The sequence below is a fragment of the Balaenoptera ricei genome, chromosome 1 (assembly GCF_028023285.1).
Source record: "Balaenoptera ricei isolate mBalRic1 chromosome 1, mBalRic1.hap2, whole genome shotgun sequence".
Taxonomy (NCBI): Eukaryota; Metazoa; Chordata; class Mammalia; order Artiodactyla; family Balaenopteridae; genus Balaenoptera; species Balaenoptera ricei.
The window spans coordinates 13,039,081-13,063,720 of NC_082639.1; the positions used below are offsets into that span (position 1 = coordinate 13,039,081).

The 24,640-nt window shown below is 53.3% G+C and overlaps 1 protein-coding gene across 1 annotated transcript; it reads left to right on the top strand.

Annotated features, from left to right (window-relative positions):
- The first annotated feature begins 1,490 nt into the window (after positions 1 to 1,490).
- PADI6 (peptidyl arginine deiminase 6) lies at positions 1,491 to 23,624 on the top strand. The gene is made up of 16 exons (XM_059895207.1): positions 1,491 to 1,582; positions 2,300 to 2,483; positions 4,204 to 4,276; positions 6,918 to 6,982; positions 7,473 to 7,584; positions 8,399 to 8,524; positions 12,010 to 12,188; positions 12,451 to 12,554; positions 16,515 to 16,626; positions 18,071 to 18,178; positions 18,381 to 18,535; positions 19,246 to 19,402; positions 19,507 to 19,630; positions 20,728 to 20,798; positions 21,911 to 22,072; positions 23,220 to 23,624. Exons 1-16 carry the CDS (start codon positions 1,491 to 1,493, stop codon positions 23,451 to 23,453), a joined length of 2,058 nt encoding a protein of 685 aa, XP_059751190.1. The 3' UTR covers positions 23,454 to 23,624.
- The last annotated feature ends 1,016 nt before the right edge of the window (positions 23,625 to 24,640 follow it).

The following is a 24,640-nucleotide window of genomic DNA, read 5'->3' on the forward strand; positions in this document are numbered from 1 at the left end:
ATGGGCTCCTCCTACCAGAGGGGCATTTAGAGTCTTCCTGGCCACCCCCTGCCTCCAAGAGCCCCCAAACAAAGCCACTCCTGCAGTTATGCTGCATGCTTAAAGCCTCCAAGGAGGGCTAGTTTTCTTTTTAGTCTCGAATTCACCAAGCCTGACTCACCGGGCAGCCTTCACACGGTACCCAACTTATGTCCCCCAGGCGGTTACACACAGGTTACTCATCACAGCATTGTGTGCCAGGGCAAAAGACTGAAAACAAACGCTTATATATGATTGTACAGCCTTCCTCAGAATACTACACAGCCATAAAAAAGGATCAGGATGCTTTTTTACCTACTGATACGAAGAACTTCTCTCTGAGTTATAAATGTGATGAAGTGAACAAAACGAGGTACAGAATACTATGCAGCATATATATTACCATTTACGTAAATGTAAGAAAGAGGGGAGGATATAGGTTCATGTTGGCTTGGTGACGCGTAACATTTATTTGGAAAGACTTAGAAGAACCTGATGCCTCTGGCTGCCTGCACGTAAGGGAACTGAGTGGGTGAGAGACAGGAGGAGGGAAACTGTTGCTAAGCCCCTTTTGAACTTGGACCCATGAATGTCATAGCTATTCACGAGTAACTATAACCCACACTGAAAACATAAAATAAGCAGTTTTAAAGTTAGCTGGTAAGCCTCGTGGGCTGGAACAGGTGTTCTCATTTCTTTGCTCAGTGAACTCAGCAGAGATGGGGAGCAGCTGGTGACCACGCTCAGCGGGGCTCTTTCATCCATTCATTCCACCAATACCTATCGGGCCCCTGCTGGGAACTGGTGACACAGCTATGGTCAAGGATCCCCCTAATCACCTGGGGAGGGGGGGCAGCTTCCTGGACCACACCCCAGGAATTTGCAACTTTAAGAAGCCCCCATCCCCCTCTCATTTTTGCAACCACCAGAGTGCTGAGGACCACTGGTCCAGCACTTTGTGCCTTACCTCATCAATTTCCAAGAAACACACACCTTAGAATCCAGGCCCCAGAGCCTAGAGGTGCTGTCACGTGCCCCCCTCCTGACCACTGCCCCATGCACCCCCTACAGATATTTGCTCCTGACAGCTTCCAGCTGAGTTAAGCCTCCAGCGCCATGGCCAGGTTGACCAGTCCCAGACATCAGCTTCCCAGAGCCCCTCTTGCTCCCAGTTGGAGGCCAGAGACGTAGGCAGCCAGCCTCAGCCTCCGAGGGTCTGCAGGCACTAGGTGCTTCATAAATTAGTGATGCACGGGCTCTGACCCCAGCTGCTCCTCGGCACCTCCCTTCTTCCCGGCAAACCTCCGTGGAGAAAATCAGTTACACTTGGGTAGCTGCTTAACGAGGGGGCGGGCTGGAGAGGCCCTGAGCCCATAAGAGGGCAGGGCGATGGGGAGCCCCGGGGTCATTTGAGGTCACTGTGTGAGGGTTGCTGAGCAGGTCTGGGGGCGGTCAGCTTGCAGAGCCGTACCATGTCCTTCCAGAGCATTGTCCATCTGTCCTTGGACAGCCCTGCCCATGCCATTTGTGTGCAGGACATGGAAATCTACTTAGACGTCAATGGGTGAGGAGCTGGGGGCGGGGCCGGACTGGTGCCTCGTTCCCCTCCTGAGGCTGCCCTGGGATCACGCGGGAGTTGAGGGTTACCTCCATCCTCCGTATATTACCCTGTTGTCCTGCCTCATCTCAGGGGGCCTAGTTTGGGTCTTTAAGGGCCTCCCGGTCCTGCTTCTGCCCCTCATGGGCTGTGGGGCCTTAGAAGCAAGAGCCTTGCCCCTTCTTGGTCCCCTTATGTGTGAAATGGGGGTGAGGTTGGCTCCCAAGGCAGCCGTGAGGATTGAGTGAGGGAGGCGCCTGTGAGCTGGCGCCTCGGTGGGGAGGTGACTCACAAGGTCATGTCTTCCCCAGGTCGCGGCACAGACCTCCCAATGTTTTTCCCTATAGGGATCCCTTGTGGCTGAGACAAGTGGCTCTCCCCTCCGTGGAAGTCAGGAGTTGATAAATAATATGTATCAATAGCTTGGTAACTTCTAGAGTGTCGGTGGGAGGATGGGGTCTGGGCTGGAGCTTGTCGGAGGGAGGACATGGGGGTCCTTGGAGCAGGGCATGGTAAGAGTAAGGCTGAAGTTGTGTTAGGACCCCAAAACTTCCCTGACCATAAGTTAGGGTGTCTCAGCACCTGAGAGGCTGGGGGGCCATCCCCGTCCACGCCAGCTGCACTCTAGGCCAAGAAGGTGAGGCTCTTGTGCCCCAACTTCTACCTCCTTGCCGGGCTACCTAGGTGTGCTCCGCAGCAGTGCAAGTCCTTCACCGTCGATAGCTCTCCGGGAGTCGTGGTCCAAATCTACGGCACAGACCCAGTAAAGATCGGGGAGGAGGCTGCCATGAACCGGTGGCCCGTGTCACATCCCACGAACGTGCTGGTGGGGATGGCATCCCCCAGCTCTGCCAACGACAAGGGCAAGGTAGGTCTTGGGGGGAAGGTGAGGGGGACTCCCCCAGGAGACGGAGCTAACACAACCCCTGGGGTCTCCCTTCTAACAGCTGACGTTTCCTGAGCTCTGAGTCTATGAGAAATTCAGTGCCAAATGTTTTGCACATCTGACCTTACTCAGTGCTTGCAACAAACCTGTGAGGTGGGCACTCTGTGACCCCATTTTACAGACGAAGAAACTGAGGCACTGAGTGAAGGAAGTGCTCTGCCCAAGCCAGTAATCAGCTGAACAGGGATTCAAGCTCAAGCATGTCTGTCTCCTCCATATGTGCTTCTGACCAGGACACCAGCTTCCAAATTAGCTGCTTTTGAAGTCTGGCTTAAAAGGTTTCAGCAGCAGAACTCAAATGGGCTTTTTGGCTAAGACTGATCTCCCAGATGCGGAGCCTCTTAATGAACCTTAAGAGCTACGCTGAGTTCAACGCTGAGTACTAGGTATCATGAGTTGAATTTCCAGAGGCTGGCATTACCTCCTTTTACATAACGAGGAAACAGAGCTAGAGAGACCCCTGTAAACCTAAATAGCATAACTACCGTGGGGCAGATCCAGGATCTGAGCCCAAGTCCGTGCCCTTTCCCCTGGGCAGGCTGTCACCCTAACGGAGCCCCTGTGAGGGAGAGGTGCCCTTCCACCTTGTAGAACGGGCTTATCAGTCTGAATGGTTAGTGGTGGTTCTGAGTGATTAGAACCACTTGATGCCCAGGCCACATCCCCTGCCAATCAAATCAACCTCTGGGGCTTCACAGCTCCCAGGTGACTCCAATGTGAAGCTGAGGGTGAGAACAGCTGAGGAAGCACATTCAGGACCAGGGGACTCGTGTTGGCAGAACTTTCTGGAGGGTAGTTAGCAGAGGACTAAGCGGGGCTGACTGAGGGCAGTACACATACCCCTCTACACTCTGTGCGCAGGGCAGGCAACTCCCTAACAGGAAGGTAGTACACTTAGGTAAGACTGAGCATCTCACAGATAAGGGTTGAGGCTGTGATGTGGCCCAGCTGAGCCTAGAGGATCTGAGACATGTTCTCTGCCCAGGGCTCAGCCTCCAGCACCATCAAGAGTGAGATGCTTACTCCTGGCCCCAGCTAATGACTAGTTCTGTGGTTCGTGATGGCCTGTGGTCAAGGCCAGTGGCTGAAAGGCAGGTCTTTGTCTAAAGACTCCTCTGGAAGCAGAGGTTGGTGTGGGACACAGGAAAGACTATCCCGCCCCAGTGTCCTGCTTCCTTTTGGGCAGCTTAACGCATTGGAGGCCCTACATCCTCATGGCCCATCTCATGGGGCAACAGGTGGGGTCCAAGGAGGGGCAGGTAGAGTGGGGAGGATGTTAGTGTTAGTGTAACTTAAAGCTTGACCTCTAGAGCTGGACAGCCAAGGTCGTAAATTCTATGCCACCTCTTTTTCTGGCTGAATGATTTAGTCCCTCGATCTCTCTGCCTTTGGGGGTAGAGCCCACCTGGATGGGTTGTTGTGAGGCCTCGGTGTGGAAGGGCCTGGAGGGTCACAGCATGTTATACACGGGGGTTATTACAGTACGATGACTCTGTACTGGCTCACAGCAAGGCACCGGAAGCTCAGAAACTGTAACTCAAGACCAAGGTCAAACGGCCAGACTCAGGTACATGGCTCAGGGTCCTGCTCCGGCCCCCCTGCCCTCTAATGCTCCCATGGGTGTTGGGTGCTGTCTCCACAGGTTTCGGTCTCCTACTACCAGCACAGTGAGGATGTCCCCATGGCCACAGCTGTGCTCTACCTCACGAGCATTGGTGAGTGTCCTCCCAGCCCTGGAGAGGAGGGGTGGGCTTTGCAGAGGCGAGAGGAGCTGAAGGGGGCTCTCCCTGTAACGAGATGCCTCCCGTGGGTCACAGATGGATTCACACAGTGCCCGTTCCCGTGGTCCCTCAAAGCTCACTGCTGACCTCATTCTCTGACCAGAACAGAGGCCATCGGGACCCCACATGTTCACGTCATCCACCTACCTGTGTCAGGGTCCTACATTCCGCTTCCTCTGCTGCAATGGATGACGTGTCTGGTCCCAAGTTAATCCTAACCATACCAGACTCTTTCCCCTCTCATTCAATAACATTCCTTCAGCAGTTCTTACTGATGTAGGAAGCCACTACCCCTCCTGCCCTCCTCTTTAGATTGTTCCAGAACAAACTATATCTATTCCCTTAATAGGAACAAGTTATTATGCCTATTCTCTTAAGGAACCAGCTATAATGTCTGTTCTTAGACCTGATTCTATGTAGTCTTCAAACTCCACTCCCCCACCTCTCTGCATCCTTAGTTTTTCCTCACTTTCCCTTGAACCTGCTCAGACTAGACCCCTACCACCAATGCTGCCCTCAACGAGCCCCTGAACACCCTCTACTGCACTCAGTTCAGTGGTCTATTCTCTTCCTCTTCCTGGACCTGTCCTCAGTGTTCACGACACTGGTGGTCCTTTCTTGAGCCATTTAGGGACCCTGTACTCGGCTTTGCCCCTCTGCAGCTGGCCTTTCCTTCTCAGATCCCTGTGCTGGATCTTTTGGCCACACCCCCCGACCCCGCCTGTCAGTGCAGTGCTGCAGGGCTACACGCAGCCCACAGGTGACTCGCAAAACTCTCTAGCCCAGCATCACCCATAAACTTGGGGGTCTACTCACCAACAGAGCTTCCTGAGTGTCTGACCAATGTCTCAAACTTTTTTTTATAATAACAGGTAACATTTGTTGAATACTGAGAGTGATAGGCAGTTTTCCTATATGTTAAACCAGATCAAATTACTCACCCTCGGAGAGTGTTTCAGAGAAAGCGATATGCAATTTTCAGATCAACATTTCTCCTTTTTATTTTATTTATCTATTTCTTTGGCCCTACCCTGCTGGCATGTGGGATCTCAGTTCCCTGACCAGGGATCAAACCGGCGCCCCTGCATGGGAAGCGTGGAGCCTGAACCAAACTTAATACACACCAAATTGAACCGATGCCCTCTACCCCCAAGTGCCTCTTTCCTAGTAGTCTTCCGCATCGTGCTAGAATCTCCATCCTTCCAGCTGGTCAGGCCCAAGCCCTTGGTGTCGCCCTTGCTTTTCTCTTAGCCCGTGTTGATCATGAATCTTGTCGGTGTTGCCTTAAGTCTAGCTCGAATCCAGCCACCAGCCACTACCAAAGCTCTCAGCCTGGTCCGAGGCATGGTCATCTCTGCCTGGGTCACCGACGGGTCCCCAGTGCGGTTCCCTGCTCCATCCTTGATCTTCTACAGGTCCAGTCTCAATTCCGCCCCCAGAGAGGCACCTCTCTAAAAGGCTATCAGATAACATCTCTTCCAATCAAAGCCTCCTACCGCTTGCCCACGCTCAGATTAAAGCTGGCATCACCGTTACCTACACAACCTACCCGAGCTGGCCTCACGCTACCTCTAACCCACGGCCTCTTTCCCTTCCTTTGTTCATCCTGTTCTAGGCACACTGGCCTCTCTGACCCTTGAACTTGCCACCATGCACTTCCTATTCTAATTGCTTTTACCCCAGATACTAATACGGGTCACTTTCTTGCCTCCTGCAGGTCTCTGTTCACACTTAGAAGACTTCTCTGATCTAAAACTGGGACACCCCCTCCATCCCCTTGTTCCCTGCGGCATTTTACCATTGGACATAATATGTATTTTACTTATTTCTTCACCCCTTGCCACTGCCGCATGTGTGCATGAGTACGCACGCATACCTCCTAAGATCAAAGAAGATAGGGCCTGTCCTGTGCGCTGCTGTATCCCTAGGACCTAGAACAGTACCTGGTTGGTGACGGGCATCCTTGAGTATCTGTGCCAGGTGCTGAGTGGACAGCAGTAAACGAGGTCTGTTCCCTTGGCCCTGACATTCCAGTTGAGAAATAGCACACTGAATGTCAAGAGTTATGAACAAAAATACAACCAGGGTAAAGCCACTCAGTGGTCAGCAGGGTGGGGAGGGGTGAAAGGTGGGATGCAAAGACCCAGGAGGAGCCCCTGTGGTGATACTTGGGCAGAAGCCTAGATCCTTAAGCTCTAAAGGGGCTTGGAATTGCCATGTATTGAGCCCTGGCCATGTCCTAGAGGGCCAAGAGCTTTCCCAAAGGCTGGGGAGGAGGACCTTCCAAGTAGGAATCACCTGGGAAGAAACCAAGAGGTACAAATGGCCTCATGACCACAGTGGACTTGTTTTGTGGCCTCCCAGGAGGTTGGGGGAGATACATGAATACCTGGGCCTCTCCAGGCTTGCTCACGAGACACTGTCTGCCTCTGAGGAAATTTCTTCCAAGCCGGCAGCATGCCCCAAATGCTGGAGGACCCTGATACCAGCCTTAGGCAGCCCTGGGGCCTTACCTACAGCTCCAAGGCTGCATCCAGCTGGCCTAGGTGGCTGAGACCTTTCCCTCCTGTTGCAGAGCTCTCCCTGGACGTGGATGTCTACCGCAGTGGGCACTTCGAGACAAATGACAAACAGGCTAAGGTGAGGCTGCCAGGGGCAGGAAGCAGGCCAGGGGCCCAGGAGCCAGATCTGGCCCACAGACTCAATTTGGCCTTCCTAGTGTCAAATTGCTACAATACAAATCAGAACTGATGCTCTTTCAAAACATTAGAATGTCTGGTGGCACTAGTCTCCCATCTTAGCCTGGTCGTGTAACCAACTAGGCTGGAGGGTCAGCTGCCCCCTTCAGATGGGGCATGTCTCCTCCAGTTTGCCCCAGACCCCTCCTCCCCTAACACTGAGCAAAGGTAGGAAACTGGTAACCCACATCTAGATCTCCACCTTCCTCTCAGCCCACTTACCTGATGTTACTGTCCTGTCCCTGTAGGTACTTGAGTGGGCAAACTCTGATCTAGAGGTCCCCGTCGCCCTGGAGAAAGGCTTGGCTCTGCCCCTGAGGTGGAATAGCATCTGCAAAGCCAAGGACTTAACCTGGCTTCTGCCTGAACCAACGTTCCTGTCTTCTTTACAGAAAAACTGGGTCTGGGGCCCCAAGGGCTGGGGTGCCATCCTTCTTGTGAACTGCAGCCCGGCTGACGCGCACCAGCTCGTGGGCAGGAAGAGCAAGGTGTTCTCTACAGAGGGTGAGAACTGGCCGCTGACCAAGGACCATCACCCACTTTCCTCCCTGGGCTCTGCCTCCCCTGGGGCTTCACGGCTCCACCCCTCAGCAAACCCAGAGTCCAGGCGGATGTCCCTGCTCTGGGCCCATCAAGTCTCTTTTCAATGGCTTAATGGCTTGAAGCGTGTAACTGGGCAGAAAGGGGCCCCTTGGCAAGAACACAGGCTCTGATGTCAGATAACAAGCAGTTACTTCCTGGCCATGAACTTGAGTATGTTAACTTCCCTGGTCTTGTTTTGCCATCTGTAAAATGGGGATGATACAACGGACATCCCAGGAGGTTGAGAAGACTAAATGAAGACACACAAGGGGTAGGCGAGACCCTTCCTAAAAACCCTCTTGTAGCCTGGGGCAGGACCCTGGGTGTCCTAGCAAAAGCCCTCTTGGATCTGGTCCTGACCTGTGGTCTGGATGTAGATTCCAGGTCCCAGCAGTAGAATGGGATGTCCTGATTCACACCAAGGCTGGAGGGGAACGCACGCTGAACTGACCATTCCAGGCCCTGTTCCAGGTGTTTGTGGGAACCATCTACCCCTTACAACTGATGGGGTAGATGCCACCGTCACTCAGAGTGGGCCCCAGCTGTGGCAAGTTGCCTGTAGCCATATGTGCAGCAAGTAGCAGAGACAATGATGCAGGCCTAGGCCAGAGCAGGAGGCACAGGGTCCTCGGTGCTCCAGTATACAAGCCCCTCCACCCCCGACCCTACTGCTCCCTCCACCCCTGGAGCGCTGGCCTCCAGAAGCCCCTGAACCTTTGCCTTGTCTTTTGCTCAGAAACAAAGAGTCTGTCCCAGATGATACTGAGAGTTCAGGGACCCAGCTGCATTTTAAAGAAATGCCGGGTGGTTCTCCACACCTCCAAGGAAGAGTCGGAGAAGGCAAGAGTCTACCGGCCACAAAGTGAGTGTTTCTCAACATGCCAGGGCCAGTTGTGGCCACACCTGCTCCCGGCAGGGTCCCCGTCAGAAGCCAGCTGGGGACCGAGAGCAGCAGGTCAGGGTCTGTTACAGCCGGACTTGTGTCCCTGGGATCCTCTGGCTGCCACCTTCACCATGGAGTAAGTTCTATACACGTGGGTGAGTCATTGTACCTCCAAGCCACTTTCCCCAGTGGGGGCGATGATCGTGCCTCTCCTACAGGACTTTTACAGCTGGATGAAGAGAGGTGGGCATTAGATGAAATGGTGGCTATAGCCTTGTATAGATTAATGTCTTCTCCTGAGTATTCCTGCCAGGTGAATCCATCTGTTTCTTAACCGAGACTTGGCTGTATTAGGTTTTGAGAATTCAGAGGCTGGGAAGCCAGAGTGGCAGCTATGCTAGCACATCCAGCCCAGGTACCACACAGCCCAGGTACTGTGTGGCAGGCAGGTGGCACGTCCCTATTCTACAGATGAAAGCGTGGAGGGCTGCTGGCTTAGACAGTGGATGTGCCCAACTCCAGCAAAATACCCTTCAACAAACAAGTCTTTGGATTTCCCTAAATGCGTTTAGTATTCAGTGCCTCTAAATTGAGATTTAACTCTTTGCTACTTTCTTTAAAAGCCAAGTCTAGCTTCAGCTGGGCAACTGGGGAGCGTGCCGCAGCTCCCTCCTTACCCACGCTCGGGGGCCTCAGCTCCGAGTCGGCTGCTGCATCTCTTCGGCAGACCTAGGTCACAGCTGGACTTGGAAGTGACCTGGGACTAGCAGAGAAGGCAGCCCAGGTTGTATGTGGTCCTTTGACATGTGGGCTAGAAATGAGCCTTAGAAACTGTGGCCTGGTTCAGGCCATGAGGGCTGTTCTGGTCCTATGAAGCCCACTATGTCCAGGCAACTCTGAGGTGGGCTGGGCTGGATGGGCCTCGGAGCCTGCTCAGGAGGCCAGGGATGTGTGTACCTGCCTGAGATGCCATACTTCAAGCTACCTACCTGCCTTTTAAAGTATTCAAAAATTTAGGGCAGGGCAACACAGCACACTGTGTTAACATACCCTCCAGGTGAAGCTGAGTTGAGCTGAAGTTGGAGAGCCATAGTCTAAAAGATAAAGCAAAGGAATTTAAGAAATTTCCAGAGAAATTGAAAGCCAGAGCATAAGGTTCGAGAAAAAAAGGAAAACACTTGCATGAAAGCAGTGATCAACTATGACCAGTGCTGTTGAGTGACTAAGATGCCCAGATCAGTGGGAAAGTTGCTTTTCAAAGCTGGTCATTAGTGACCTTGATAAGAACAGTGGGGATAAAAAAGAGTAGGGAGTTCCCTGGAGGTCCAGTGGCTAGGACTCAGCACTTTCATTGCGGTGGCCCAGCTTCAATCCCTGACTGCGGAACTAAGATCCCACAAGTTGCACAGTGCAGCCAAAAAAAAGAGTAAAATGGGCAGGCACAGCAAACACAGACCATGGAAGGAGTCTGCCATAAAGGGAAGTATGTGGCAGTAATAACTGGGTGGGGCCTGGCATGGGGTGGGGGTGGGGAACAGTATCTGAAGATGGTAGAACACAGCATATCCATGTGCAGATGGGACCCATCCAACAGAGGTGGTGAAATAGACTCAGGAGAAAATTATAGGAATGAATACACAGGACTCAGAGTATGGGAAGAGGGAGAGTTAATGGCCACAAAATAGTGTTTCCAAATACTGCTGAGGCCCCCCTCTGAGGTTTGATCATATCCTTAAAGATCTTTCAGTGTGGCTTTCTCCGGCTGCTTGAATGCCAGGGTTGAGGTCTTGGTGTGGGAGCTGATGGCGTGTGCAGGGTAGTGGGTCAGGTAATGGGTCTTGGAACGAGAGGAGGATGCAAAGGGGAGTGAGGGTGGAGGGTGGGAATCGGCCGTGTAGAAAGGTTTGGGGCCGGGATGAGACTGTAGATGAGCTGGAAAGACTGAAAGAAGATGCCAGATCTGTTTTGGAGGTGGTATCCGAGCCATGAGCCTTGACATTGGCGTCTAAGATGATGCAGAACTCGAGTTCATTGAAATAAGGTCGGAGAAGCAGACTGGATGGTCTGGTCTATGGTGTAAATGGTACCCAGCACCCTAGTGGTGGAGACAAGCCAGTGCTAGAACAATCCACGGAGGATGGTAACGGTGGTAGTCAGGTACAGCGAGGAAGGGGGCAGGTGGCATTATCTGATAGCATGTCCTTCAAAGGGATAGGATTCTTGAGAAATGAAGAGATGGTCTAGAAGTGCCATCGAAGATCAAAGGGCACCTGCCCTACCTCTAAGCCCAGTGGTACACAGAAGGTAGAAAAAAGGAGCACGGTTCAAGGGAGTGTTTACTCTGTGCCCTGGGGCTCCTGCTCTAGAAGGATAAGGATATTACTTGCCCTCAAAGCCTAGGGCAGATGGACAGACAGCCAAGTACCAAGCAGGGGCTTGGGGAGTGGAGGTGGTGAGAGCTCAGGTTAAGCCAAGCTGAGCGAAGGCAGAAAGGGCCTTCTAGGTAAAGGTAACTGTGTTGTGGCTGGTCCTTCTGGCCTCCTTTTCTGTATAATGAGGGTGATCGTTACAGCACCTGCCCCAAAGGATGGTGAGGATGTAAATGAGTCCGAGCCCCGACCCCAGTTGCCGGCATGTAGTAAGTCCACAAGAAACCTTAACTGTGCTTAAGAGCAAGCGACTAGATACGAGAGAAGGCCCCCAGCAGCTGGAGAGAGACCGGATGGTGGGCAGTCACTATCCAGCCCCGCAGCACGCCAAGCACGCCTGTTGCGAACCCTGGGCGGGGGCCCTGAGGGGATGCAAGGGGTGGTCATCTGGTCTCGCCCCCTCAAGGTCTGGCTCAAGGCAAGCGAGGAAGCCTCCAAAGCAGGAGGCCACATAGGTACATCCCCAGCGCTGGGGCTGTCCAGCTGGCCTGCCACACGCTAAGGCCAAGCCTGCAGCCAGCACCCCTAGCCCTTGTGACGAGGTTCTTCTGCAGAACCGCCTGGAGCCCGTCTGCGAGGCGAGCCACAGCCCCACTCGGGTGATCACTGTGTTGCAACCCAGAGCAAGAGGCCGGTGAAGCCAGGCCATGGCCCCAGCTTGTGTCGGACTTTTTGGGTGAGGCTTCCAAGCCTATCTCTGCACAGTTTCTCATCTTGAAGACTTATAATATTCTCCCCAAAGCTGGCCAAAGCGTAGAACCACCATGAGCCTTCACCTCTTGAAGGCAGGTGTTTTTATCTGAGTCCCAGCTCCCGACAGGTCTTTGAAGAGTGAGTAACTGGCCCCCGTTCGTGAACAAACACCTGGCTGTCCACTAAGCCCTAAACACCAGGAACCTAGGGGCCGAAAAGCCATCTTGGCCCCCGCTCTCCTGGGACTCCCGGCCTGACTTCCGACCTGAGGAACATGCCATTGGGTGTGGTGATGGGCACCAGGCTCCTTCAGCAGCCGGCCTATCCTTCTCTCCTTCCTAGAAGACAGCTCTAGCACCTTCGAGTTGGTGCTGGGGCCTGACCAGCACACCTACAACTTGGCCCCCGTCGAGGATGACTTGGAGGAAACCTTCTACGTTGAAGCCTTAGAGTTCCCATCCGCCAGCTTCTCGGGCTTGATTTCCTACTCGGCCTCCCTGGTGGAAGAGTCTCCAGACCCGGTACGTCCCCGGGAAGAAAAGCGGCCCTCAGAGCAGGGACTGTGGGGGAAGAGGGACCTGTCACAGCTGGGCAGAAAATGGGAGCATGGTGGGTAGAGCTAGGGTGTCATGTCACCTTCGGGTAAGAGTCCTGTAGAGGACAGGTGAGGGCCCGGAGGTGGGCTGGGCTGAGCATCTGGAGGCCCGGTGGGGGGGGAGGTGGGGAGGGGGAGAAGGTGGACGGGGAACCAGGTCACCAGCAGGACCTCGTCTTACATCGCAGTCGATTCCAGAGACCGTGGTGTACAAAGACACCGTGGTGTTCCGGGTAGCTCCTTGCGTCTTTGTCCCCAGCACCCAGATGCCTCTAGAGGTATACCTGTGCAGGTAAGAAGCCCTCAGGCTGCCTGGGCCGGGTCGTTTCTATAACTGGCATGCTCTCCTGTCTGTCGGTGGGGTGGGTAAAGATGATTAGACTTCTCACCAGGAATGTGAAGTCCTTCCACCTGAGGCAGCCATCCGATGCTTGTTTGGATACTTACAAGGCTAGGGCTGGAGCCGTGACCACGGCGGTCCCCCTCTGGTCTTAAGGGGAGACAGACAAACAGCATGGTTTCCGGTAGGATCCAGGGCTATAAAGCCAGGTAAAAGGATGGAGGGGTAAGGACGAGATTGTTATAGGGACAGCAGGGAAGGCTGCAGAACCAGGAGGGAGCAGGCAAGAGGAGGGGGAGGGGCGACAGGGCAAGGTGAGCAGGGCCTCAGCGTATTAGGGCGTAGCCTCTGGGACTGTAACGGACCCCCAGACGGTGGTTTAAAGTCAACTTTCTCCCACCTAGATGCCCCCAGTGGCAGTCAGGGTTCCTTTCAGGCTGTGGTAATGCTTTCCCCTGGGGCGGCAGCTTCATCTTTATGATGCAGGCTGAGCACAGGCACATCTGAGGCCCGGCCCCTAGGAAAGGGGAAGAGCCAAAGTCCGGGCAAAGCCACTCATTTGTCGCTGCTGGAGTCTGGAAGGCTCCTGAATTGCTCTGCTCACGGGCCAATGGCCTGAAGAGGCGCAGGCCACACCTAACGGCAGGGAGGCCAGGAACGATCTCTAGCTATGCGGCTGGAGGAGGGGAGAAAAGACTCTGGCAGGTAAAACCCATGGGAAACCATCCAGGGTTCTGCACAACCACTCCGGCCACGTGGAAAACCAGAGGTACAAATAAAAGGAACCAGTTCAGCCACTGCGATCACGTGGGCCAAATGCAGCCATGGCTCGGGCCGGGGCGGTGGGAGCTCAGTGGTTAGATTCAGGATTGCTTGGAAGGTAGGCTCCCCCGCCCCCAAGTTAGCTGGGGGATGGGAGGCAAAGCAACAGGAGTGTCCCCTGGGTTTGGGGATGCAACGAGATGAATGGCGGTGCCCCTGCCTGGGGTGGGATAAATTGGTGCTTTGGCTCTGGAGACATAAAGCTAGAGACACCCATTCAGTTTCTAAGTGTCTGGAGCTCAAGGGAAGGTCTGGCAGCTGGAGATGGGGGGGCCCTGGCACGTTGTGGGTATTCAGAGCCACAGGCCTAGCTGAGCTCAGAGGAGGAGGGAATATATTAGGAAGATGCCTGAGAAGTGAGCTCTAGAGCCATCGAACCCTTGGCTCCAGACAAGAACCTAGCAAAGGAGCCTGAGAAGGAAGAGGAAGTTCAGATAAAAACCAGGAGAGCGGAGACCCAGAGGTTAGGGGAGGGTGATACCTGGTAAGGGGCCAACCATGGGAAATTCCGAGAGGAGAATAAAGTGCCCATTGGGTTTGGCAAGATGGAGGCCACTGTGTAGAGCGTGATCCTGAGTGGTGGGTTTGAAAGTGCGGTGGGGTCACAACTGCATCGAAGGAAGAATGGGAGGGGAGTACTCTGCAAAGCTCCAGAGAAATGGTCTGAAGGGGATTTGGGAAAGGGAAGGCTGCTTTTTATGGGAAGCAAAGAATAATGCTAATGGATGTGATCCAGCAGAGAAGGGGAAAACTTGGTGTGGAAAAAGTGAACAGGTCACATTGGCCTTAATAGGTAGGACAGCTCACCCACTTTCTAGGAGCAAATTGACTAGAGCAACTGTTAGTGGTAGGATGCTGTCTGGTGCTAAGGACCTGTTGAAGTTGCCAACTTAGAGAACCGTCACTGTGGTTTTTCTCCAACTATTTTTGGTAACGAGCTCTAGGGAAGAAGAAATGTAGAACTGAATCTAACCAGGGTTGTAGTTTTGTCAGGCAGATAAGCCCAAGGGGAAGGATAAGGGTATAATTATTATGATGCATCACAGACTCAAAGTTGGATAAGGAGAAAAGCTAAGACACAGGGGGTTGGGAATAAAAGCAGTTGAGGTCCAGGCATCACTGTGATATCAAGCTGCTGGCCCAGGGACCAACGTGAGCAGGGAAGATGGAGGTGATGGAACTGGACAGTTGATCTTGGAGGTGGTGAGACCATTAGGATGGGAGGGTAGAAATAAGACCTTGTCAAGTCAAGGATCTGAAGAGGTCATGGTGGCCTGGCTGTAGCACCTCATGGCAAGGAGTACGTCCATCCCTCCTCCAGACTTAGCGGAGGGAAAGAAGAAAAATAGCTCTTCCATGGGAGGGCTGCTAGGGAGTAGGGTCCACAGAGGAACGCCAGGCTTCAGAATGAGAAGGTAAAAGGGAAGACCTCGAGAGATTTTGCTGACAACTGATATCCAGGTATAAGATCTTTCTTGTCTTTTGTATCTGAAGACAGAAGTTCACTCACAGGAGGCATCTACTGAGACTCTGATCTTCTAAGACTCTCCCATAAGGGTGGTATTCAGGCATGGCTTGACCCAGCTTTGCCACAGATGGTGTACAAGACTGAGGCTACACTTCCTCCCCCAGCACACATCTCAGACTGTTTCAGACCTTGTCAGGCTGGCCAGTTCCCTGCAGTCTTGTCTGTGTAGAATCAAAAAATAGGTTCTTTGGAACAGTAGCATGGAATAGCAATTCAAGTTTTGGATCTGGATTAGAATCCAAATTTTTTACACTTCCCAATGGTGACCTTGCTGGCATTCAACTCATGAGGACCTGTTGGTAAAATGGGTGGTCTCAATGTCAGCCCCAAACATCACTGTTTCTCTCCAACAAGGAATGGATGTACACTGTGGACCTGTAAGCCTGGTGCTGTACATGATGGCACTAAGACCACAGGGCTCAAGACCCACCCCTGCCAACCATATGAATATGACAACCTTGTTGGCCATCTCAAGGGGGCACTAGGCTTCTTGGTTTCTCGGGAGAAAAGTACAGCCCCCTTGCGGTGAGAAGAGTCAGCCCTCTGGGTAGATCAAGGCAGGAGAGCCTGGGGCATTTCCTAGATCGCTGGGGCAGGGGGTGCAATGTGACTGCAGAGTAGGGACAAGCAGGGTCTTAGGACATGAGAGCGGAGACTGACACTAGCAATTTTTTAAAAATTTTTATTGGAGTATAGTTGATCTACAATTTTGTGTTAGTTTTAGGTGTACAGCAAAGTGATTCAGTTATACATATATCCATTCTTTTCTAGATTCGTTTCCCATATAGGTTATTACAGAATGTTGAGTAGAGTTCTCTGTGCTATACAGTAGGTCTTCATTAGTTATCTATTTTATTTATAGTAGCATGTATATGTCAATCCCAATTTATCCCTCCTCCCCTTTCCCCCCAGTAACCATAAGTTTGTTTTCTACAACTGTTGACTCTACTTCTGTTTTGTAAATAAGCTCATTTGTACCCTTTTTTTTAGATTCCACATATAAGCAATATCACATGATATTTGTCTTTCTGTGTCTGACTTACTTCACTCACTATGACAATCTCTAGGTCCATCCATGTTGCTGCAAATGGCATTATTTCATTCTTTTTATGGCTGAGTTAATATTCCATTGCATATATGTACCACATCTTCTTTATCCATTCCTCTGTTGATGGACACTTAGGTTTCTTCCGTGTCCTGGCTATTGTAAATAGTGCTGCAATGAACATTGGGGTGTATGTATCTTTTTGAATTATGATCATAATTATGACCCATAATCATGGGTCATATGGTAGTTCTATTTTTAGTTTTTTAAGGAGACACTAGCAATTCTTGACCTGACTTTGCCATGAGCTAAACCAAGTGATTCTGGGCAAGGCACGCCCTGAGCTTAGCAGCTGGTGCTCCATGAAGTGGGGGCACAGCAGCTCTGCTTACCTCACAGGCAGGGGCACCATCTCTCCTGACCAGAAGGAGGTTCCCCCTTCCCCTGGGACAGAGAGGTCATGACCAGTTGGGGAGCCTTGGAGGCCTTCCTAGAGCCAGCTTATCTCCCATGGCAGAGAGCTGCAGGTCCAGGGCTTCGTGAACACAGTGATGGAGCTAAGCGAGAGAAGTAACATCCAGGTGGCATCTGTCTACGAGGACCCCAACCGCCTGGGCAGGTGGCTCCAGGTAACCCCCCACCTGTGGGGGAGGGGTGGGGGAGACACCATGTGCGGCACATACAACAAACTTCACCAGCTTCTGTTCAGCCTTCCAGCAGAGCTAAGACTAAGCAGGGGCGTCTTTGTTCTTAGGAGGTCAGTGGTGGCTGAGATGAAATGACTTGCCCAAGGTCTAGCCACTAACGGGTAACGCTTAGAGTCCAACCTCCTCCCATTCCAGAACGTACGCGTTCGAGACCACAGAACACCTAACCCTAAGGCCCAGGTGTCTGAGGGGCTGATGCCTTCAGCTACAGGCTGGCCGGCCCGGGGCACTGCCCCAGGGTCCAGCTCGACCCTGGCTGAGCAGGAAGTGTCGAGCCCAGTTTTTTGAGGTCTGGTCTGTAGTCACAAATGACGAGGACCTGTCTAAGTAGTAGCACTGAAGGAGAAAGGGGCCGACTTCTGCCCCTGATCTTGCCGTGATAGAACTCTAGGTACCATGAAAGCTAGAAAATGATATGAGCTAGTGAGTTACTAGATTAACCTCGGCGCTTTGGGTGGTCAGGAACATCTTCAAACGCGGGAAGCAAGGAGCTGGCCGTGCAAAGATTGGGGTTGGGGGTGGATTAGAAGTAGGAGCCCTTCAGGCACAGAAACAGCCGACTGAAGATAGATCCACCATGTGATGAACAGAAAAGCTGGTGTGGCCAGATCAGAGTGAACAACCGACAGAGGTAGGTAAGAGCTAAATTATATATCGGGGACCTTTTACACAAAGGTAAGGAAGAGAAGAAACCAATCCCAAGCAAGATGAGGGGAATTCCCTGGCAGTCCAGTGGTTAAGACTCTGTGCTCTCACCACCAAGGGCCCGGGTTCGATCCCTGATTGGGGAACTAAAAGCCCACGAGCCGCGCTGGTGCAGCAAAAACAAAACCAAGCAAGATGACATTGAATGGTATGAATCAGGGGAGTTGAACGTTCTGACTTAGGTTTTAAAAAGACCCTCTGGCTGAGAAATAGAGAGCCGGCCTTAGGAAGGGGCAGGACTAGAAGAGATGCTGATTGGAGAGCCTGACAGTCACATGGGGAAGAGGTGGTCTTCCCCAGGTGGCTTCCCTGAATAGTACCAGAGAGGAGTCCACTTGGAACATATTTTGGAAATAAAGCCAACAAGGCTTGTTCATGGATTTGGTGCAGGAGATGAGAGGAGGAAGAATCTTAGGTGACTCATCAGGTTTTAAACCTGATGAACAGAAGGACAGGCCAGGGAAAATCCCCAAGAAGGGGGGGATGCCTGCGCAGGGTTTTGAGGGCTGAGCAGGAGGTGGCAGGAAGACGGGGGTTCTCCCTGTACCTGCTCTCTGGAGGTGGCCCGTGCACAGGGAGCACTTGGGGCTGGAACACTGGACGCGGGAAAGCAGCTGATGGAGCGAGAGAAACTCACAACTTGTTTCCCTGTGTCCTCCAGGATGAGATGGCCTTCTGCTATACCCAGGCTCCCCACAAGACTATTTCCTTGGTCCTCGACACCCCTCGGCTCCCCAAGCTCGACGATTTCCCCATGAAATACTCACTGGTGGGGGCTCGGTTTGACTGATCTGAACTTGGTCCAACCTCTCAGGCCCGGTGCCTGCTGGAAGTGATGGGTGCCAGGGGAGAGGGCCCAGGTGGCCTCTGGGGGAAGGGGGTGTGGGAATCTACTGAGTCTGGAATGGGGTAAGACTGAGGCTTGACGCCTGTCCCTCCTAACACCCTGCCCCTGCTGGGTCTCCTTCCAGAGCCCTGGGGTTGGCTACATGACCCAACGCACCCAGGACCATACGGTGGCCAGCATAGATTCCATTGGGAACCTGATGGTGTCCCCACCTGTCAAGGCCCAAGGGAAAGAATACCCTCTAGGCAGGATCCTCATTGGCAGCAGCTTTTACCCCAGGTGAGGCAAGAGGCCAGGTGGTGGCCAGATGCCTTAAAACCAAAGGGAGGGACTCTTGTAGTTCACCTGGACCCACCTGATTCCCACAGGACTCAGCAGGTCATCTGCTCTGGACCTTAAACCGTCAAGTCAGGACCTCTGAGTCTTTGATTCATGTAGGAGACTAGAGGTAGAAAAAGCAGACAAACCACTCATTGAGTGGTGATTCCAGGGTTTAAATTGAAGCATGCTAAATTTGGTTGGCCTATTGACCCAACATGATGTTACTGCCACAAGATGTGTGGCTAGATTTCTTGGTGGCCGCTCATCTAAATCCAGGAAATACTTGTGTCCCAGGGTTCAGTCTTCATCTAGAATCCATTGGCTCAGTCCTGAGTTGAGCCAGAGTAAAGGATTCTTTTTTAAATTTTTATGGAAGTATAGTCGACTTACAATGTCATGTTAATTTCTGCTGTACAAAGTGACTCAGTTATACTTGTATACATTTTCTTTTTCACAGTCTTTTCCATTATGATTTCTCACAAGATATTGAATATAGTTCCCTGTGCTATACAGTGGTAAGGGATTCTTAATAACCACCCCACCCCCCTATGGACTAGCCAATGGGTAGAGCAGCCAGTTACCCGAAGGTAGCCTGGCACTCACCGAGTAGTTGGCAGCCAAGCTGGGCCATGCCGGCTCACGGGCTGTTCTTTCCATCTTCCCTTTAGCAAGGACTGCCGGAACCTGAGTAAGACCCTCCGGGACTTCCTCTACGCCCAGCAAGTCCAGGCCCCAGTGGAACTCTTCTCCGACTGGCTGATGATCGGCCATGCCTATGAGTTCATGTGCTTCATCCCTGCACAGTACAAGGTGGAGGACAAAAAGGTCTGTGTTGGGGGCTGGAGAGGATGTCTCCCACCCTCTTTCAGAGACTTCTGGAAGTTTCTGGAAGGGAAGCTAGAATCTGACCCTAGTTCTTTGATTCCCAGGACTTCCGGCTGCTCCTGGCCAGCCCCAGCTCCTGCTACAAACTGTTCAAGGAGAAACAGAAGGAGGGCTATGGAGACGCACATCTGTTTGAAGGGATTAGAAAAGATCAGCTCCTTTCTAATGGTAAGGGGAGCCCCCCCACCCCCCGCAATAGAGGGCGGCTCCTCGGTCCCAGATGTCCTTTCTAGAGAACCATTTCTACTTGGTTCCTCCTGATAGAAAAGGATCCTAGGGAAGCATAAAAGCATGAAATGTACCATATTAGAACATCTTGTTCTCTTTCAGGGTAATTCTGGTGGTACTAGGACAGGACAGGCAGATCAGCCAGAAATTCTGGGATGGCTGAGAGGCTGCTAGAATATATGCAAAGGGGGAACTTAACACACGGATGGCTCCATGTGGTGGGGGACAAGCCAGATGCTACCAGCACTGGTGTCTGGATCTCTTCGGGGAAGGTTGGGTTAAGTACCTGGGTGTTGGGACTTCAGGGTCTCCTGGTCACCCTGCAGGAAGACATAAGTGGACAAGCAGAGATTGTGGGGCCTGGTGCCACAGCAGTTCTGTTCTAAACCTTCTGGAAACCTAGAAAGGGAGTGAGGGGGGCAGTGAAGTTCTCGAAGTGTGGCCTGAGGCCCAGCAGCTTCAGTATCACCTGGGAGCTTGTGAGAAATGCAGAATTTCAGATCAAATTTTGAGGTGGGGCCCAGGACCTCATGGTTCTAGGAGGGCTTATGGAAGGCGACCTTGAGCATGAGCCACCTGTCACACACCAAAGACCTTGTGTTATCTCAGCTGATGGCCAAGTGGAGCAACTGAAGAACAAAGTTAAATAACCCGGGCAAGATCCTAAGTGGCAGGTAGCCAGGCTGTACACAGAAGGCATAGAGGTGCCCAGGTGAGTGGGGGCCGATGGCACTTGCTCACCTGGTCCAGGCTGCCTGCCTCAGACCCGATCCCAGGCTCCTCCCCTCCGACTCGGGACCGAGTGGCCGGTTGTGGCAGTGTAAGTCCTCCCTGGGCTTTCATGGACCCTGCTGAGTCCCCACATGTGACGTTTGACCTAGAATGGGTCCCTGGAGGCCAGTCAGGCCACCCACCATTGTCACTGGCCAGAGAATATACCCAGTCAGCTGTGCCCAGGACTGGAGTCTGCCCAGCCCTGGACCACGTGGCCCACCCCCTGGCTCACAGGCCTGCCCGCCCTCTCCTCCTTCCTACAGGGAGGGAGGCCAATACCATCAATCAACTTCTGGCTGATGAAAACATGAGGAAGCAGAACGACTATGCGGAGGTAAGGGCCAAGGACTGGGGACCTTCTCCAAAAGGCAGTGGGAGGCAGTGACCACCTTGGCAACGGGTCCCTAACTGAGCAATAACTATGACCAAGCATCACACACGATACCTTACTCTAATCCTCAAAATAACCCTATGAAGTAAACCCACCTTGTCTACGAGGATAGCAAGGCTCAGAAGAAAGCCTCCAGCCTGAGCCGATGAACTGGGGAACCAGGTTTGAGCCCCAAGTCATCTAGTGTTGGACCCGAAGACAGTGCTGTAGCTCAACCTCCCGACAGAGGACCTCCCCAACCCTGACTTCTCTAGGAAGCTCTGGGCACCAGAGAACACACCAGGGCCTTCTCAACACTTCTGGATGAAGCGGCCCTTCAGCTCAGAGTCAGAATCACCCAGCACCTCAGGTCCCTTAAAATGTGAATCACAGGCTGTGAGAAGCAGATTTTCCAGAAATTAAACAACTTCTAGCGGGGAAGCCATGGCCTGGAAAAAGGACGATGACAGGCCCAAGGTCACCCGTCAGCACAAAATCGCTTGGTCCGCTGAGTCCTTATGGCTCCCGGCCAAGGCATGCTCTGTGCCCTGACCTTTGCTGAAACAGGGGAGGCCTCCGGGCACGGCAGGGTGGGCAGCAGCCAGGTGGGGGTCCAGACAGCATCTCTGAGCCCTGGTGACACGCACCCTGGGTGTGAGGTCATGAGCCCTACGTCAAGACCTAGGAGATGCTCAGGCGTCGGGTATTAGCTGGTCTGGGCAGGGAAGTGCCCCGGGGGTCCGCTGCTGGTGTCCCTTCCTAAGGATGCGAGCAAGTGCCTGGGTTTGAGGACCTATTCTTGCCCTTGCCCAGGTCCCCCACTCTGGCCAGGACTGAGGGCCAGGGGCCCCACGCTACTGTACAATTAGGACTAGGAACTGCCCTGGCGCTGATGAGCTGAGGGGTCCCAGCCTCTCGAGACCAGGCCTTTGCTCTGAGCCCCGACTTCAGAGGGCCGGCCCCCCGCCCTGCATGGCTCCCCGCCTGCAGTCAGTGCCGAGGAGATGCAGCTGCTTCGGGCTGGTACCCGGTACCTGACAAACTCGCTGCCCTCCCGGCCCTTTCCCGCCCCGCAGAAGTGCATCGACCTGAACCGCAGCATCCTGAAAAGGGAGCTGGGCCTGGAGGAGCAGGACATCATCGACATCCCGCAGCTCTTCTGCCTGGAGCGTATCGCCAACATCCCCTCCAGCGAGCAGACCGAGAAACTCTACGCGAGGCCCTACTTCCCTGACCTGGTGAGGGGTGCAGGGTGCAGGCTGGGTGTCCCCGGGCTGGGGCTGGGGACAGTCTGGCCGGCTCTGGCCGGTCTCTTGACGGACACAGTGCTAGACTACGGAGGCAGGGCCCAGCAGACAGTGGCGCCTGAGAGGAAGGGAGGTGAAAGCCCTTCTCTCTCCCAGTTAGGGAAGACCCCTCCAGGGAGCAGGTGAGCGGGGGCCCAGGCTGGACGACTTGCCAAACAGGGACCGACTTCAAGGGCCCTCCTCACGGACGGGGACGCTGGGCTCCACCAGAGTTGAGGGGGTAAAGCCGTCCGCTGGCCATGAGACCGTGGGCAAGCTCCCTGATGAGGTCTTCCTGTCCGTGTATCCGGGCAGCATCCTATTTAGAACAGGAATTGGGAATTTGGGGGTGTGGGTATACGAGAGACCCCTGCTAGGCCAAGCCTTCCAACCGTGGCCTATATCTGACCTTTCTCTCACCACTGTGACCCATCACGTAGGTGCTTAGAATGAATTGAGATGCTTGGGCTCATCAATTCCTTAAACACTTGCAGGCCTCTTCTCTGAGCCCCAGGGACACAGGCCCTGCATTCAATCGCACATGGTTCTTTTTACAAGACCAGTGAGGCCCTCTGGGCATGCAGTAGGAGGCTTCATAGGCCCTGGGAGTAGGGAGGTATGGGTAATGGTGGGAGAAGCTGCTTTTGAGGAAGAGATGCTAGAATTAAGACGTGAAAAATGGACAGAAGTCCGATGGCAAAGCCAGGGGTAGAGAGCATTCCAGAAGAGGTAGGCAAGATTATGGCAGAAACAAGACTAAAAGGCCAGGACAAGAGAAATGCAGTAGAGGACTGAACCAGGGAAGTTGGCAGGCCTCAGCTGGGCAAGATTTTGGTTTTGCTATTGAGAAATATATCAGGAGTCATTGGAGGGTTAGGCATAGCGGGGTGGAGTTTGCTCGGATGGATTAGCGATGTCTGTCTGAGCACAGGCTTGGAGAAGGGGTACCCTGTGCTTGTCTTTCCTGGTCTAGCCCAACCACAGAGGCAGCTGGGTTTTCCCTTGCAATGAACCCAGTGGCCTTCCTTCCTTAGAGAAGGGACAGGGGACTTTCTTCCACGGCTCTGACCCCTGTTCATCCTCACTGCCTCTCTGACAGCTGCAGATGATCGTGATGGGCCAGAACCTGGGCATCCCCAAGCCTTTTGGGCCCCAGATCAATGGTACCTGCTGCCTGGAGGAAAAGATCCGCCAGTTGCTAGAGCCCCTGGGATTCCAATGCACCTTCATTAACGACTTTGACTGCTACCTGACTGAAATTGGAGACTTCTGCTCCTGTGCCAACATCCGCCGGGTGCCCTTTGCCTTCAAATGGTGGAGGATGGTGCCCTAGACCCAACTTAGCGCTGCCAGCCCTGCCCCAGCATGAATGGCCCACTATCACCACTCAACAGTGTCTGACCCTTGCCCTGCTCAGGGGCCTGGAGTCAGGGTACTACATCCCTTACTCACCCTGTTCACCCCCGTCCCTCAGCATTCAGTGGGGTGGCAATACTGGCGGCTTGAGCCCCTTGGAAAAAGATGGAAAATGGTCACTGAGAAGTTACTGAATGTCCATTAAAGCTCTAATCGTTCTCACTGCATTTTGGCCATGGCCTCATTTCGGGGCAGGGGGTAATGGCTAAGGATGGAAAGCGGAGCAGCTGGGACACCTGTGGTCAGGCTGTCCCACTGGGAGGGGTAGGGGACCAGGCTACCATGGAGTTGCTGTCCCTCGTCTTTAAGGTCTCTGTGTGTAGTGGGAAGTGAAGAAGTGAAGTGGTTGGGCTCGGACCATGCAAATTCTTCTCCAGTTCAAGCATCTGATGAGCTGGATGTAGATGCTTGAGCTGAATGTGACAGACTCTAGGCTTGGGGAAGGGAGAGGACTCCCCCTCGGCCTGGTAGGAGCTGCAGGAGGCCAGGCCCGAAGAAGAGTGACCCCCGTGCCTTGTGGACAGCGGGCGTCAGCAGGTATGACTCTGAAGGGCAAGCTGCGACCCGCAGGCCTGCATGGACCCTTGTTAAGCCCGAAGTGTCCAGGGGAGAGGAAACAAACACCCACTCTAGGACCCAAAGTTGCCTATTGCCATATCTCTGCCCACCCCTATGTTGATGGCACAAAAATGCTATTAAGTCCAATGATCCTGAGGTTGAACCACAGCTGCTCCCACCCTGCCCCTCCTTCTGCCGATGGGAAGCTCCAAGCAGTCCAGGTCCACAGGCACTGCCCCATTCCAACCTGGATCTGATGACATAAAGCAGCCGGCATCCCAGAGGCTCCACAAACAGCACCCGTGTTGGCATGCTGGTGGCTGGTGGCCTAGAGCAAAGGCTGTCAACTTGGGTAGAACAGAGAAGGCCTGGGGCCTCTGAACCCATGACTGGCTATTTGGCGCCCCCGGGTAGACAGCTCGCCACACTGCCAGTGAGGGGCCAGCACGGCCTGAAAGGGGCACATTTGTGACCAGTGCTGAAGTGACAACAGGGCTCCCTTATGAGGAGTGGGTGGAGGAGGGTGGGGAAGAGCGCACGTTTTAT